The 13,846-nt window shown below is 31.4% G+C and overlaps 1 protein-coding gene across 4 annotated transcripts in view; it reads right to left on the reverse strand.

The window, feature by feature from the left end:
- NBEA (neurobeachin) overlaps positions 1-13,846 on the reverse strand; it is a 736,578-nt gene that overhangs the window by 553,144 nt on the left and 169,588 nt on the right. For 3 of the 4 annotated variants that reach the window (XM_058437671.1, XM_058437670.1, XM_032150485.2), the window contains exon 11: positions 5,527-5,635. In XM_058437671.1, the coding sequence (XP_058293654.1) occupies positions 5,527-5,635 (109 nt within the window). Of the gene's footprint in view, positions 1-5,526; positions 5,636-7,819; positions 7,926-13,846 lie in introns of all 4 variants that reach the window. The other variant, XM_058437672.1, reaches the window with a different exon arrangement.

The following is a 13,846-nucleotide window of genomic DNA, read 5'->3' on the forward strand; positions in this document are numbered from 1 at the left end:
TAGTTCTTAAGGAAAAGGCAAAAAGACCTTTGCCTAAAACAGAAAGCAAGAAGAGTGGGAAGAGATGAAGTGAGGTATAAGGCTTATGACTTCATTATGAGAAGGATGAAGACTTGAATAAGATTTGGCACATTTTAGGACAACTAGTCTAACTGCAAGTGAAAAATGGACTGTAGGTAACCAATGGTGAAGGATGATCATGGTTTGAACTAAGATGATATCAACGGACATGGTAAGGAGTTGAGAAGTAAAGAGGAAGTAGTAATTGATTCTGGATACATTTTGACAATAAGACAACATAATTTCCTGAGTTTGGATCTAGAGTGCAAAAAAAGTAGAGTCAAAAAGAATTAACTTTTTGGTTTCAACTACTTGTTGAATGGTAATGCCTCTAAATAAGATAAAGAACTCTGAAGGATGAAAAATTAAGAGAAAAATCAGTTTGGATAATTTAGTCAAGAAGATTACTAGAAATTCAAGTGGAACTAAAAATAGGAGAAACAATTGAGAGTAATTAGTATTTACAGGATCATGGAAGCTGTAGAAGTGGATAATCACAATTAGAGTAAGGTACTGTGTAGACGGAAAAGTGAAATGCTTTCCAGGATTAATCACTGGGACAGAACAGTCATCACAATTTAGAAAGATGAAGCAGAACTAATGAGAGAGAATAAGTAAGAAAAAAACAAAGCAAGCCATCACAAAACACAACGCAAGAAAGCATTTCAAGAAGGAAAGAATGTTCAACTGAAATATTCACAGGTCAAGTAAGATAAGGACTGAGAAACAGAGGACAGATTATGAAGGCCACTGGTGACAAAGACATGAGCCCTCTTAAAGGACTTGTAAGAACGAAAGCCAGGTTGGAACAGGAGTAGATTTAGGAGTAAACGAGAGTCCAGGAGTATAAGGAAGGTTTAAAATCTGAAAAAAATCAATGTAATTGACTAAATTAAGAAAAATGAAGAAACATCATAATCATTTTTCTACACACTGCAGAAAAGGTGTTTGATAAAATCCCGTTTATAATAAAGAAAACTCTTAGCAAATCAGAAATAGATAATTCCTTAATTTAACTAATAAATCTACACAAAGTAATCTATTAAAAATATCATACTTAGTGGCTAATTATTAAAAGCATTGCCCATGAGATCAGGAATAAGACAGGGATGGCCACTATCACAATTTTTATTCCAACACTGTACTGGCACTTTTTAGGTGGCATAACAAGTCAAGGAAAAAAAAAAAAAACTAAATATTAGAAAGGAAAAAACTATCATTCTCCAATGTTATTATTGTCTACAAAAATTTTTCTGAAAAAATCTACAAATGACTAGATTTAATAGAGGAATAGAAAGACTGGTATATAAAAGTTCAACATAAATATCAATTATAATTCTATGTATTCTATTTTCAACAAATTAAAAATCAAGACTTTTAATTGCTTCTTGGCTTTTTGGTTAAGATCAAGTGTAAAACATTAAAATTTTAAGGGCATCAAATAATATCAAATACCTGGAAATAAATCCATCAAAAAGACAGAAACTGTTCCATATAGAAAAGTACAAAAGAAAATCTCAATTAATAAAAGAATATACCAAGTATATGACCTGAAAGATTCAATATAGGAAAGATGTCAATATAATACAATAAAAATCCCCATGCTTTTTGGTGGAAGTTGATAAGCTGATATGTATATGGAAATGCAAAGACCCAAAAACAGCCAAGGCAATCTTCAAGAACAACAGTAAAGCTGGATGACGTACTCTTAAATATCAGGCCGTACTAAAAAGCTATACAAATTAAAATACTTTTGTACTGTCTGAAACACACAAAAAAATCCCAGTCATACATGGTCATCTGATTTATGGCAAAGATTAGACTGCAATGCAGTAGGAAATCATCTTTTCAAAAAATGGTACTGGGCCAGCTAAATGACATACACAGGGGAAAAAAAACAACCTTGACCCTTATACCTCATACCATATACAAAATTCAATTCCAGGTAAGATTATAGATCTAAATATGAAAGATAAAACAAAATTTTAAGAAGAAAACAGAATAATCTTATGGCTTCAGAATATGGGTCTAAAATGGGCTGGTCATAAAAGAAACTGAAAATTTATCCTATATTAAAATTAGTAACTTCTGTTTATCAAAAATCACCATTAAGAGAGTGAAAAGGCATGCCAAAGAAGAAGAGATAATTTGCAGTGTATATCCAAAGAAGTAATCAGGTCCAAAATATATATATGATTTCCACAAATCAGTAACAAAATGACAGACAACCCAAATGAAAATCGGCACTCTAAAGAGTGATTTAACAGAAGAAGATATCCAAAAGGAAAATAAATATATGCTCAACTTCATTGTCATCAGGGAAATGCAAATTAATGTGATCCAAAGAATGGAGAAATATATTTGCTAACCATCCATCTATTAAGGGACTAGTATCCAGAATATAAAAAAAACTCTTACAAATCAATAATAAAAAGACACCTATCACAATTATTAAATGGGCAAAGGATCTAAAGATATTTTCAAAGAACATATATCAATAAATAGCTAATAAGCACATGAAAACAGAAAATAAGAATATGAAAAGATATTCAGCATCACTAGTCATCCCAAAAATGCAAATTTAAAATTGATAAGCCATTTCACACCCACTAGGAGGGCCAGAATCAAAAAGACATAGAAAACAAAGAGTTGGTAAGGATGTTGAAGAAATGGAACTCTTAAATACAGTTGGTAGGATGTAAAATGACGGAGTCACTTTGAAAAACATCAGTAGTTTCTCAAATAGTTAAACATAGGACCCAGCAAATCAACTCCTAGGTATCTACTGAACAGAAACAAAAACATATGTCCACATATAACCTAGTACATGAACATTCATGGCAGCTTTATTCATAATGGCCAAAAGATAGAAACAACACAAATGTATATCAACTGATGAACGGAGAAGCAAAATGAGTATACATCTAATGGAATATTATTTAGCTATAAAAAAGAACGAAATTCTAAAATATGCTATAACATGGATGCACACTGAAAACATTATGCTAAGCAAAATGGACCAAATACAAAAAGACAAATATTGTATGATCCCACTTACATGAAATATTTAGAATAAGCAATTCATAAAGCCAAAAAGTGAATTACGGGTTGACTAGGGGTGGGAATCATGAAGAGACATAGGGAAAATTGGTAAAGGAAATGAATAACAAAGAAGATAAAAGATTAATTTTCTATAATTATATATGAAAATGTCTAATCTTACTTGAAATCTAGGAAAAGTGCAAATTAAAACCACAATGAAATTATATTTTGCATCCTGTAAATTGACATTATATTTGAAATATTAACATACATTTTTATTTGAAGGCTTTTACAAATATTTCTAATTATAAGCTAAGTTTTAAGTAAAATAATGTTTACTTTAGAATTTTCTGATACATTCTCAGCAAACAAATGAAAGCATATTGAAAGGGGTAAGTCCTCACAGAAATCCTGTCACACACAGTAATCTTACAAAGGCATTTCATATGTTATCAAATGCATGTTAAATGTAGCTTATCATACATCTTCTAAACAATTATTATACTCTAGATACAGAAAAAGAGTATTCCATCATTTAAAAAAAAAGCCAAAGAGCCTTAAGTTCTTAATAACATTATGGAAAAAAATCATCTGAATAAAGAAATGCTACCAATGATCAATCTGCTTAACAATCTACCACTCTTCAATCATTAATCCTTAAAGAAAGGTCAACACTTGTTTCAAAGAAAAGACATGTTATATACATAATATGTATAAAGACATATAATATATAAAATATAGCATATTTTAGAACTTGATTATTTTTGTGACTAAATATTCAATTGCATGTATATACCACATTTTGTTTATCCATTAATCAATTGATAACATTTCAAACGTAAAACAATTGGAGGTAAAATTAAAACTACTTCAAAATATCTTCTCAATTTTTTTCCAAAGGAAATATGTTTATCCCTTAGTTGAGATCTCACTTCCATTACTTCTCAAATAGTTTCATTTTCAGAGCAGCTGAATATTATAGAGTTAACTAACTGATAAGAAAAGGTATGAGAGTGCTGATAAAGGGCATAGGTATTTGTTATAAAAAAACGCTTATTCATGAAATCCCACTTTAATTTTTAAAGGAAATCACATGATACAACTAAACTCTTGTGAGATCATAATCAGAAATTCAGCACTCATTATCATAAAAGCAGAGCTTTGACTAAAGCAAAAGAGGTCATAAAACAATATAGATGAAACAAAATGGGAAAAAGTAAACCCATCTAATTTTTATTGTTTATATTATGTATAGATCAGAAAAACTACTTTAAATAATATATATTAAGAGCAGGGAAAAAGAGCATAAAATAATGTTTCTATTACTACAAAATAAAAATTTTGACCGCATAATTAAAAAATAACACAAAACCTAACAGGTAAATCCATGTATACTAAACATAGATTAAGATTTTTATCTTAATAAAAAAAATTTCAAGGAACAGTCTAAGGCCAGGCGCGGTGGTTCATGCCTGTAATCCCAGCACTTTGGGAGTCCAAGGCAGGCAGATCACTTGAGGCCAGGAGATCAAGACCATCCTGGCTAATACGGTGAAACCCTGTCTCTACTAAAAATACAAAAAATAAGCCGGGCATGCTGGTGTGCGCCTGTGATCCCAGACACTAGGGAGGCTGAGGCAGGAGAATCGCTTGATCGAACTCGGGAGGTGGGGGTTGCAGTGAGCCAAGATCGTACCACTGCACTCCAGTGTGGGAGACAGAGTGAGACACTGTCTCAAAAAAAAAAAAAAAAAAAAAGTCTAAGTGAAAAGATAGCAAAGAAACAAACAAACAAACAAAAAAAGTCTAAGTGAAAAGATAGCAAAGAAACAACTATAGTACTCCCTCCTTATCTCGAGGCAATAGTTCCAAGACCCCTAGTGGATAATACATACGATTTTCAGTCCGAGAACTGAGATAGCTACTAAATAACTAATGGGGAGACAGTGTATACAGCATGAAAAAGCTGAACAAAGTGAGGATTCACGTTTGGGCTTGATGAAGAGGGAAGGCATGAGATTTCATCACTCTACTCAGAATAACACACAATTTAAAAGTTATAAATTGTTTATTCCATTTGATATTTTTGAACTGCAGTTGACCATGGGTAAGTAACACCTTAGAAAGTGAGAGTAGAAATAAGGGGGTACTACTATAGAAAAACTTAAGAGAAATGATACTTACTGCTTGAATAGATATAGATGTAAATTTTTTCTTTAGTTTTTTTTATTCAGAATTTCTTAATTACACTTCCGATACCCAGTTAATTCCATGTCTACACTTAAATCTAAGACATTTGTGAATTAGCAAATATAATCTCTACACAGTCAATGGAAAGTGAAATTATAGAAAAAATATAATTAGTGGTTGTCAGTTGTCCAACTGTGAAGCTACACAATAAAACCATCAACACATATCACTTACCTTTTCAAGTAAGTAGCCAATGACTAAAAAGCCTTTTCCACCCAGCATCTGTTCTTGCATGGCTACTGAACTTTTAAGTAGTTCAACCAGGAATGCCAAAAGAGTAGCACTGCATGTAAAGTACAGACACCATTATGTAATCATCACATGTTTATTATAAACACAGTGTCCCATTTCAGTATTTTATTATGCCAAAAGATAACCATATTCAAATCTAATCTCTATTGTACTGACAATGACTATTATGCCTTATATTATGAAAGAATATATTTCATCATAAGCATGAGAAAACTAGTGTTGTCCTTTTCAAATTAAATATAATAAACAATCATAACTGTGTAGTTTTTTTACATTCCAAAGTAAAACATCAAAGTTTATCTCCACATATATTTATATGTCTGGCTTCAAGTAAACCTAAGAAACATACACATATCATTTTCCATAATAAAGACTGTATCATACTATTCTTTTGAATAACAGGCTATTGTAGAGAATTTTAAATATAGATGCAATATTGCTTTGTAAGAACGAACCCTATTTTTAAATAAACTTTTCATTTAGAACTATTCTTCAAAAACACTTTGTTAAAAAAAAATCCAGAGAAATATGTAACATGTCACTTATGTCCATGTATGCCCTAAGAAAAGCTCATGAGAGCAAAGAAATGATTTATGTAATATTGAAATGAAAAGTGACAATTACACAATATATAAACAAATACATAAAAGCAGACAAAGAGGTGTCAAAGATTAAGCACTTGATTTGTCTTTGGAATGAATGAAGAAACAAAATAAAAAGAAATGATTGCACTGAATTAAGCTTTGATAATGCCTTACTTCACAGTTACTTATAATGATTTTAACCAGCAACACTGATACATGAATATAGTATTCTGAATAATGGAAATACATTTTCCTTCATTGTATATGCTTAATGTAGTTCATAATAAATTGTTATATACCAGATTTTATCATGAATTAAAATAGTATCAATTTACAATGTTTTATAATATACCCTAAATTACCTATTTATATTCATAAGGGTAGAACCACAAATTTCTAAACATATTTTAAATGCAGAAGTACTCATTCTTACAAGTGATTCAGACAATTTGGTAATAAGGAAAACTTGAAAATTATTAAAGCCCAAAAGGAATCTGAAGTTATTCTAATTTTTGAATTATTTTAGCTCTTCCAGTTTCAATAGGGATAATACATTTTTCTCATAATGTGGCTACTTTTGTTCAAATTAGAAATGTTCTCATAACAAGAACCAACAGCAAAATTATCATTATCATTATTATAAAAATTCATAGTTCAATGAATTACACACCAGCTAGACAAAATATAGTATCTAGAAATAAAGTACTTCATTACAGGAAATTAAAATTCAATTATATTAACTGATCCGATATCCTTAAACCACAAAAAAAGTAAACTATCACAAATCAATGATATTCTTTTACTTTGTCCTTAAGCCAAAGATAGACACTTACAAGAAAAATACAACTACCAAGGAATCTCTGAGATTTTAAAAAATGTTTCTATAAAGAAGCACAGCTATTAAGCAATCTAGTCCATTTTAAATGAATTAAATAGTCAAGGCCACTTCACGAATAATTGCTAAGTACTATATTACACCTAATACATCTGCCTAAATATTTAAAAAGAATAAAGAAAACTATGCATAGAGATTGCACAATTTCCTAATCTGTTCATAGAATTCTTACATACACCAAAGTTAGTGATTTAGGGGGAAAATGGATTCCTAAACATGAGCACTGCCAAAAAGAACGACTAGAAATGCCTCACAATGGTCCCTATGATCCATGAAAAAAGGCAAAAAAGTATTTCTTACAGTAAATCGCCCGACTATATAGAACCATGTAAAATTGCAAGGATGACATGGATTTTCTTTCTTTTATGTCAGAATAACTACTCATTCTCAAACATCTAATGAGTTAACTCAGACCTCTAAACACAGTGGAGTTCCATTACAAAAACAGAAATATTAATATTATTATTCCAAAATATTAACACAGGACTCTGCTATTCATAAAGTGTTAATTTCACTTCAGTATTAACCAGGACACCAATTGAAATGTCAAATGCATTCACTAACAAAAGTAGTTTTAATTTATACCTAAAACCCAATGCAATAGCAATACCACATCTTTGCAAAAAAAAAAAAAAAAAATCTTTACAATAAGGTATAATTGACATGGTGGACGTAATAGTAAATAGATGGCCATCTTCGAAGAGGAACATTTTCAAACATAATTTAACAAACTTACCAGTAACTAAAATGCATCGGATTGTTGCAGGGCTCACAATAAACTTGCAAAATTCTGTGTACTGCCATACAAAATTTCTCTCCATTCTTGCCTATTTCCAACTCCCCTAGATACAAAGGCAAATATAAAGGATACTTCAGCCCATTCCTATATCTCCTACATACCACTTCCTGTCTAGAACACATCAGTTCATCTGCAGAGGACCTAAATATATACTACAGGATAAACCAAAAAGCAAGTATCTGTGTCAGCCAAAACTAATAAAACATAGAACATTCTCTTGAAAAGTATAGCAATACCTAGGAACAGATTTTCATAGGAGTATTTTACTTCATAGACCAAAAGTATGCTGATTATTATGTCATGATATATAATTGCTAAACTTTTCAACAGACAGTACCACAACACATGTTCTGTAAGCAGCAATTCTACTTCAAGAATGGATAAGAGTTTGTAATCCTGTATCTTTTTAAGGAAAATGATGTTAATAACCTAGTGGGTGTTTTTTCTTAAAAATAATTACCAATTTGTAATTCTTAATAAGCTTCATTTAAGTTAGAAAATAATATTTATTTCAAGTATCAGATTTTAAAGGGCTAGACCATGGGAAAAAATGAAAGAAATAGTATAATAATACCTCATAAATTAGCATATTTATTATTTCTCCAGAGCTTTTTGGCCTTTATTGATAAAGAATGCCACAACAGTCTTGGCCCACAAATACCTGAGAGTATTTATTAACTATGTATAAACATAACTAATTTGTTTATAATAAATATATATATTTATATTCCATTAAAATTTAAATATAGATTTTGACTTATTTTACTATAACTTTATCCATTTCAATTTGTATTTAATTTTTTAATAACTAATGTAGATAACTCACGTAATGTGATCCATAAAGTTTTATTATCTTTGAGGTACTTATGTTATTTAGAATTCAATATATCATAAAGATACAAATAATTCTTAACTAAAATGATTAAGAGTGAATATATAAACCTAAGTTCTGTTCAAAGGTAGCTCTCTGAAGACATAAACTGGCTATTCAATTTGGTTTTTACTGAAAAATCTAAGTACCACAGCTAGATTGCCTTTTTAAATAAACGTCTTTTTATTAAGAAGACTGGAAATACCTTACATAAAAAGTAAAGATTCCCCCTAAAATCCAATATCTCCTCCCCTTTTAAAAGAATGTTGCAAAGTAATTGATTAAGTAGATTAAGTTCCAAATCAGATTTATGGTATCATTAAGGGGGAAAAATCTTTTGACATTTTCAAAAGGTTTCATCTCTTAAGCCTAATTTAGGACTGAATTACAGTGAAATATTTTAAAAGATGATTAAAATTATGTAAAATATTTAATAACATATTTCTATAGTATTTCTCTCACTACAAAACTCTTCCTAAATGAGTGATCATAGCAGAAATAATTGATTTCACTGTACGTTAATCAATTCAAGTCCACACCCAAGACAATTTCACATCCAAGATAATTTTCAGTGACACACAAAAAACTCACAATAAGTTGTAGGAGTTAAATTTCCTTCACAGTTCAACATTAGAAAGGGCTAAACCATATGTTTCTAACTCCAGGTATATTTAGCAGTCACTTTTAGACAACGCCCTCATGAAGATGTGATCTCAAAGAAGACCAATGCCCACATAGGCGGTGAATGCAGAATGAAATAAGGAAAACTGTGAAATGCAACACAGTAAAATACAAGGACAGATGGATACAAAAGATAGCACATGAAATCACTAAGTCTGCTCCTAGCCATGAAATCTCTTCTCAGTAATTTCTACCTTTTTCTTCATCCTGATAAAAAGGCAAGGCAGTCTTATAAACTGAATTGCTACCACTGTCATGGATATTTAAGAGCATTCTTTAGAGGCTCTATTAAAAGTTACGTTATTACTCATTTATATCTTCCTTTGTCTTGTCAGAGATTTTTAATTTTATGTTGTATAGCGTATTTTATTTCTGACAAAGATAGTTTAAAAAAGTATCAAAAAGTGCTTGAAATGTGTCAATTTGTCTTCTGAAGAAAACAAAATGTTAAAATTTTCATATGTAAAAAAATCATTCTAAATCTCTTATATTACTATATATTAGTATATAGTATGTAAAAAATTTATATAGTTTGAGAGCAAAACGCCTTTTTATTATAAGCTCCTTTCATATATTTACTAAAAGCCTTCAAAGGTAAAAGAAATAACTTTCAAAGCCTAATAGTACTGCAGTTTAACCCCAACTAACATACCAGTGCACTAAATATCATAATCCCTTTATGAAAATGTCCTGGACATTTTACAAATGGCAGCCACCACTATAGTAAATATTGATAGATGAATGCTTTAGAAATTTAATAATGTAACTTCCTAACCCCTAAGGAGAACTTAAGTTCTAAATTGGAAAGAAAAATTAGAAACAGGTCATAATTACACATGGATGATCTTAACTATTTATGCATACTCTAATGCCCTTCAAGGTCAAAACATGCCACAGCAGGAAGGCCAAATGCCCAGTCCTTTATCTTGGTGCTGGCTCCACTTTCACCCAAGTCCCAGCCTATTTAACAGAAACAGGATTAACATATGCTAGAAGTGCTGGAATTCGCAAATGCAAGAAAATAAACAGATAAACAGCTGAAAACACAAAGTTGAAACAATTCTTTAATACTTAGGCTTTACACAAGTCAGGAATTTTCTATTCTTTTAATAGTTAATTTTATTTTTTAAATGATCATGCAGTGAAATTTCTCTCTCTCTCTTTTTTTTTTGGTGTACCAGTTTGAGAGTGTTAAATAGATACATAGATTTGTATAACTACCACGACGATCAAAATATAGCCCAGTTCCATCACACCAAAAAATTCACTTGTGCTATCACTTTCCAGCTTTATAGCTTCACCTTCTCAACACCCATAGGCTCTAGTACTTATCCTTTTTCTCTATCACTATATATTTTTAGTTTTCAAGAATGTGACATAGATGGAATCACACAGTCTGTAACCTTCTGAGTCTCCCTTTGTAAGCTCAGCATATTTGCCTCTGAGAGGCATCCAAGTAAGTACATATATCGAGTCCATTCTTTTTAGTTGATAAGTAGTATTCCATTATATTAATGGATGTACCATAGTTTGCATACACATTCATTTGTGAAGGCATTTGGGTTGTAGAATAGCAATTGTGAATAAGGCTACTACAAACATTCACATAAAGGCTTTTGTGTGAACATGATTTTCATTCATTTCTCATGAATAAATGCCCAGGAGTAGAAAGGTTAAACTATACAATAAGTGTATATTCAACTTTATAATAAACTGCCAAACTATATTTCAGACTGGCTGAACCATTTGGCAATCCCACCAGTAATAGGTTCTAGTTGTTCTGCACATCCTTGCCAGTATTTAGCACAATAGCTATTTTTTATTCTACTAGGTATATAATGGTATCTCATAGTTTTAATCTACATTTATTTGTAGGTTAATGATGTTGAACATCTTTTCATGAACTATTTTGACATCCTTATATTCTCTTTGGTGAAGTGTCTACTCTTTTGTCCACTTTTAAAAACTGAATTGTAGTCTTACTGTTAAGGATTGGAAGTCCTTTATTTATTCTTCACATAAATCCTTTGTCAAATAAGCGATTTGCTGTTATCTTCCTCCAGCCTGTACCGTGTCTTTTCATTGCCTCTTTAGCATAGCAAAAGTTTTTTAACTTAGACAAAGTCAAAATGAAATTTATCCCTTTTTTAGTGAATTATGCTTTCGTTGTCACAACTAAGAAAGCTTTGCCTACTCTAAGTCCCATAAATTTCCTCATATGTTTCCCATTAAAGTTTTATAGTTTCATGTTTTATATTTAGACTTAGATTTTGAGTTAAGTTTCATATAAATCGTGAGGTTTAGGTCAAAGCACATTTGTTTGGCATATGATTATCCTTCCTCCATTAGACTACTTTTGCACCTTTGCCAAAAATTAATTGTCCATATATATGTGGGACTATTTCTGGACTCTATTCTATTCCACTGATACATGTGTTTGCTAATACTACACTGTCAACATTATTACAACTTAAAAAGTCAGTCTTAAAGTCAGTTAAGTATAATTATTCTAACTTCATCCTTTTCCAAAACTGTTTTAACTATTCTAGTTACTTTGTCATTCAACATAAATTTTAGACTCATCTTGTCTATATTAATGAACATATTCAGGTGGGATTTTAATTGTTATTGTGTCACATGTATCTACCAATTTAATGACATCTTTATATGTTGAGTCCATGAATATGATATAGCCCTAAACTTATTTAGATCTTTGATTGCTATCATCAGAAATTTGTAGTTTTCAGCACTCACATCCTGTACATGTTTCATGAAATTTATATCTCAGTATTTAAAATTTTTGAGGCTACAGTTAATGTGATTTTTAAATGTGGTTTCACATTGTACATTGTTAATATAAGAAATATAAGTCATTTTTGTATGAGAACCTTGTATCTTGTGACACTAGTATGCTAAACATGGCTTACCATTGCTAGAATTCATGTGTAAGTCATTTCCTTGAGAATTTTTACATAGACAACCATGTCATCTGTGAAAACAGATAATTCTATTTTTCCTTTATGATCCGTATGACTTTCATTTTCTTACCTTATTGTAACAGCTATAACTTGTAATTTGGATTAGATCCATGTATGCACAACTCAGGGCTGAATTTCATTAAAAAATTTTATAGGGTTACTTTCTCACGTTCTTCCCTTTCCATGACATCCCTGATGTTTTCAGTTCCGGAGCTCTTCTTTTCAGTTCTCCTGTCAAAACACTGGGGCTTTAGTTTCTCTGCTCTGCAATGTATTCTACAAGTCTGTTCACATCCAGGGCCACTGGCAGAAAGGCAGAGAGATTAAGAAGAAAAGGGTGTTTGTCCCATCCTCTTAGGACTCTAGCTCCACTGATGAAAGAAAAGCCTCCCTCAGAGTTTTGGCTTCTATAGGCGCCCATTGGTGATAAGACCACGTGAGGGCTGGGCCATAACAGCACAAAGTGAAGAAAAGAAAAATTAACAGGGCACTCTGTATTAGAACTAGAGGATTTCTCCCAGAGTTGTCTCTCACTGCAGCCTGTGCACAATTTCAGGTTTTCAATCCATTTAATTCATGTTAAGGGATAATGAAGGGGCAAAAAGTATAGTGAACTCACTTCCAGTTCAAAGGCACTGTGAATTCTGCTCTTGTTCCCCATTCTACCTGCTATTTTTCACTTTTCAGAGCTCTGAAATAGTGGCTGCGTGAATTCCGTCCATGTAAGGTGTTTTTCTTGCATTGAGTAGGAGAAACAGGGTAGAGTGTGCTCACTCCACCTTAACCAGAATTGGAAGTGATTTTTTTTGTATTCTTACTGACATAAATGACGCTCCAAACTAAGATGACTCAAAAAATCCTTCTGAGTCCCCACATCTTGATCTCAACATACTAATTAGACAGACTTATTCAATATGCCCAGATATTGGCATATAGCATCGCATCAGTTAAAGTCAGGTTTAATACTGCTATGCCACCACATCCCTAATAGTCGTCAAATCCTTTCACACCAAAACCTATAATTCTAACCAAGAACCATTGCAACCCACTAATTTTACCAGCTAAGAAACCAAGTATGCTAGAGACAATGTTTGTTATTAATAATTCCCATGTCGTTTTCCTACTTCTTGTGTATACAGAAGACATTTCCTAACCCCATTATACTTAATTATGTGAATAAATCAACTAAATGTTATCAGAAATCTCTTGTGGGTTACAACAATGAAAAGCCTATGCATAATTCTCTAGTCCCTCTCCCTGCCTCTTACAATGAATACTGGCTACTCTGAAATATGATGGTGAAACCCAAAACCTTAGATTGCTGAAGAAACTATATTTGGTCACAGGAACACTACGTAAACCTTTACTGTATAAAGCCACTAAGGTCTCATGGCTAATTTGATATCATATAACCTACACTGACTAATACAACCA

The sequence above is a fragment of the Hylobates moloch genome, unplaced genomic scaffold (assembly GCF_009828535.3).
Source record: "Hylobates moloch isolate HMO894 unplaced genomic scaffold, HMol_V3 SCAFFOLD_4, whole genome shotgun sequence".
Classification (NCBI taxonomy): Eukaryota; Metazoa; Chordata; class Mammalia; order Primates; family Hylobatidae; genus Hylobates; species Hylobates moloch.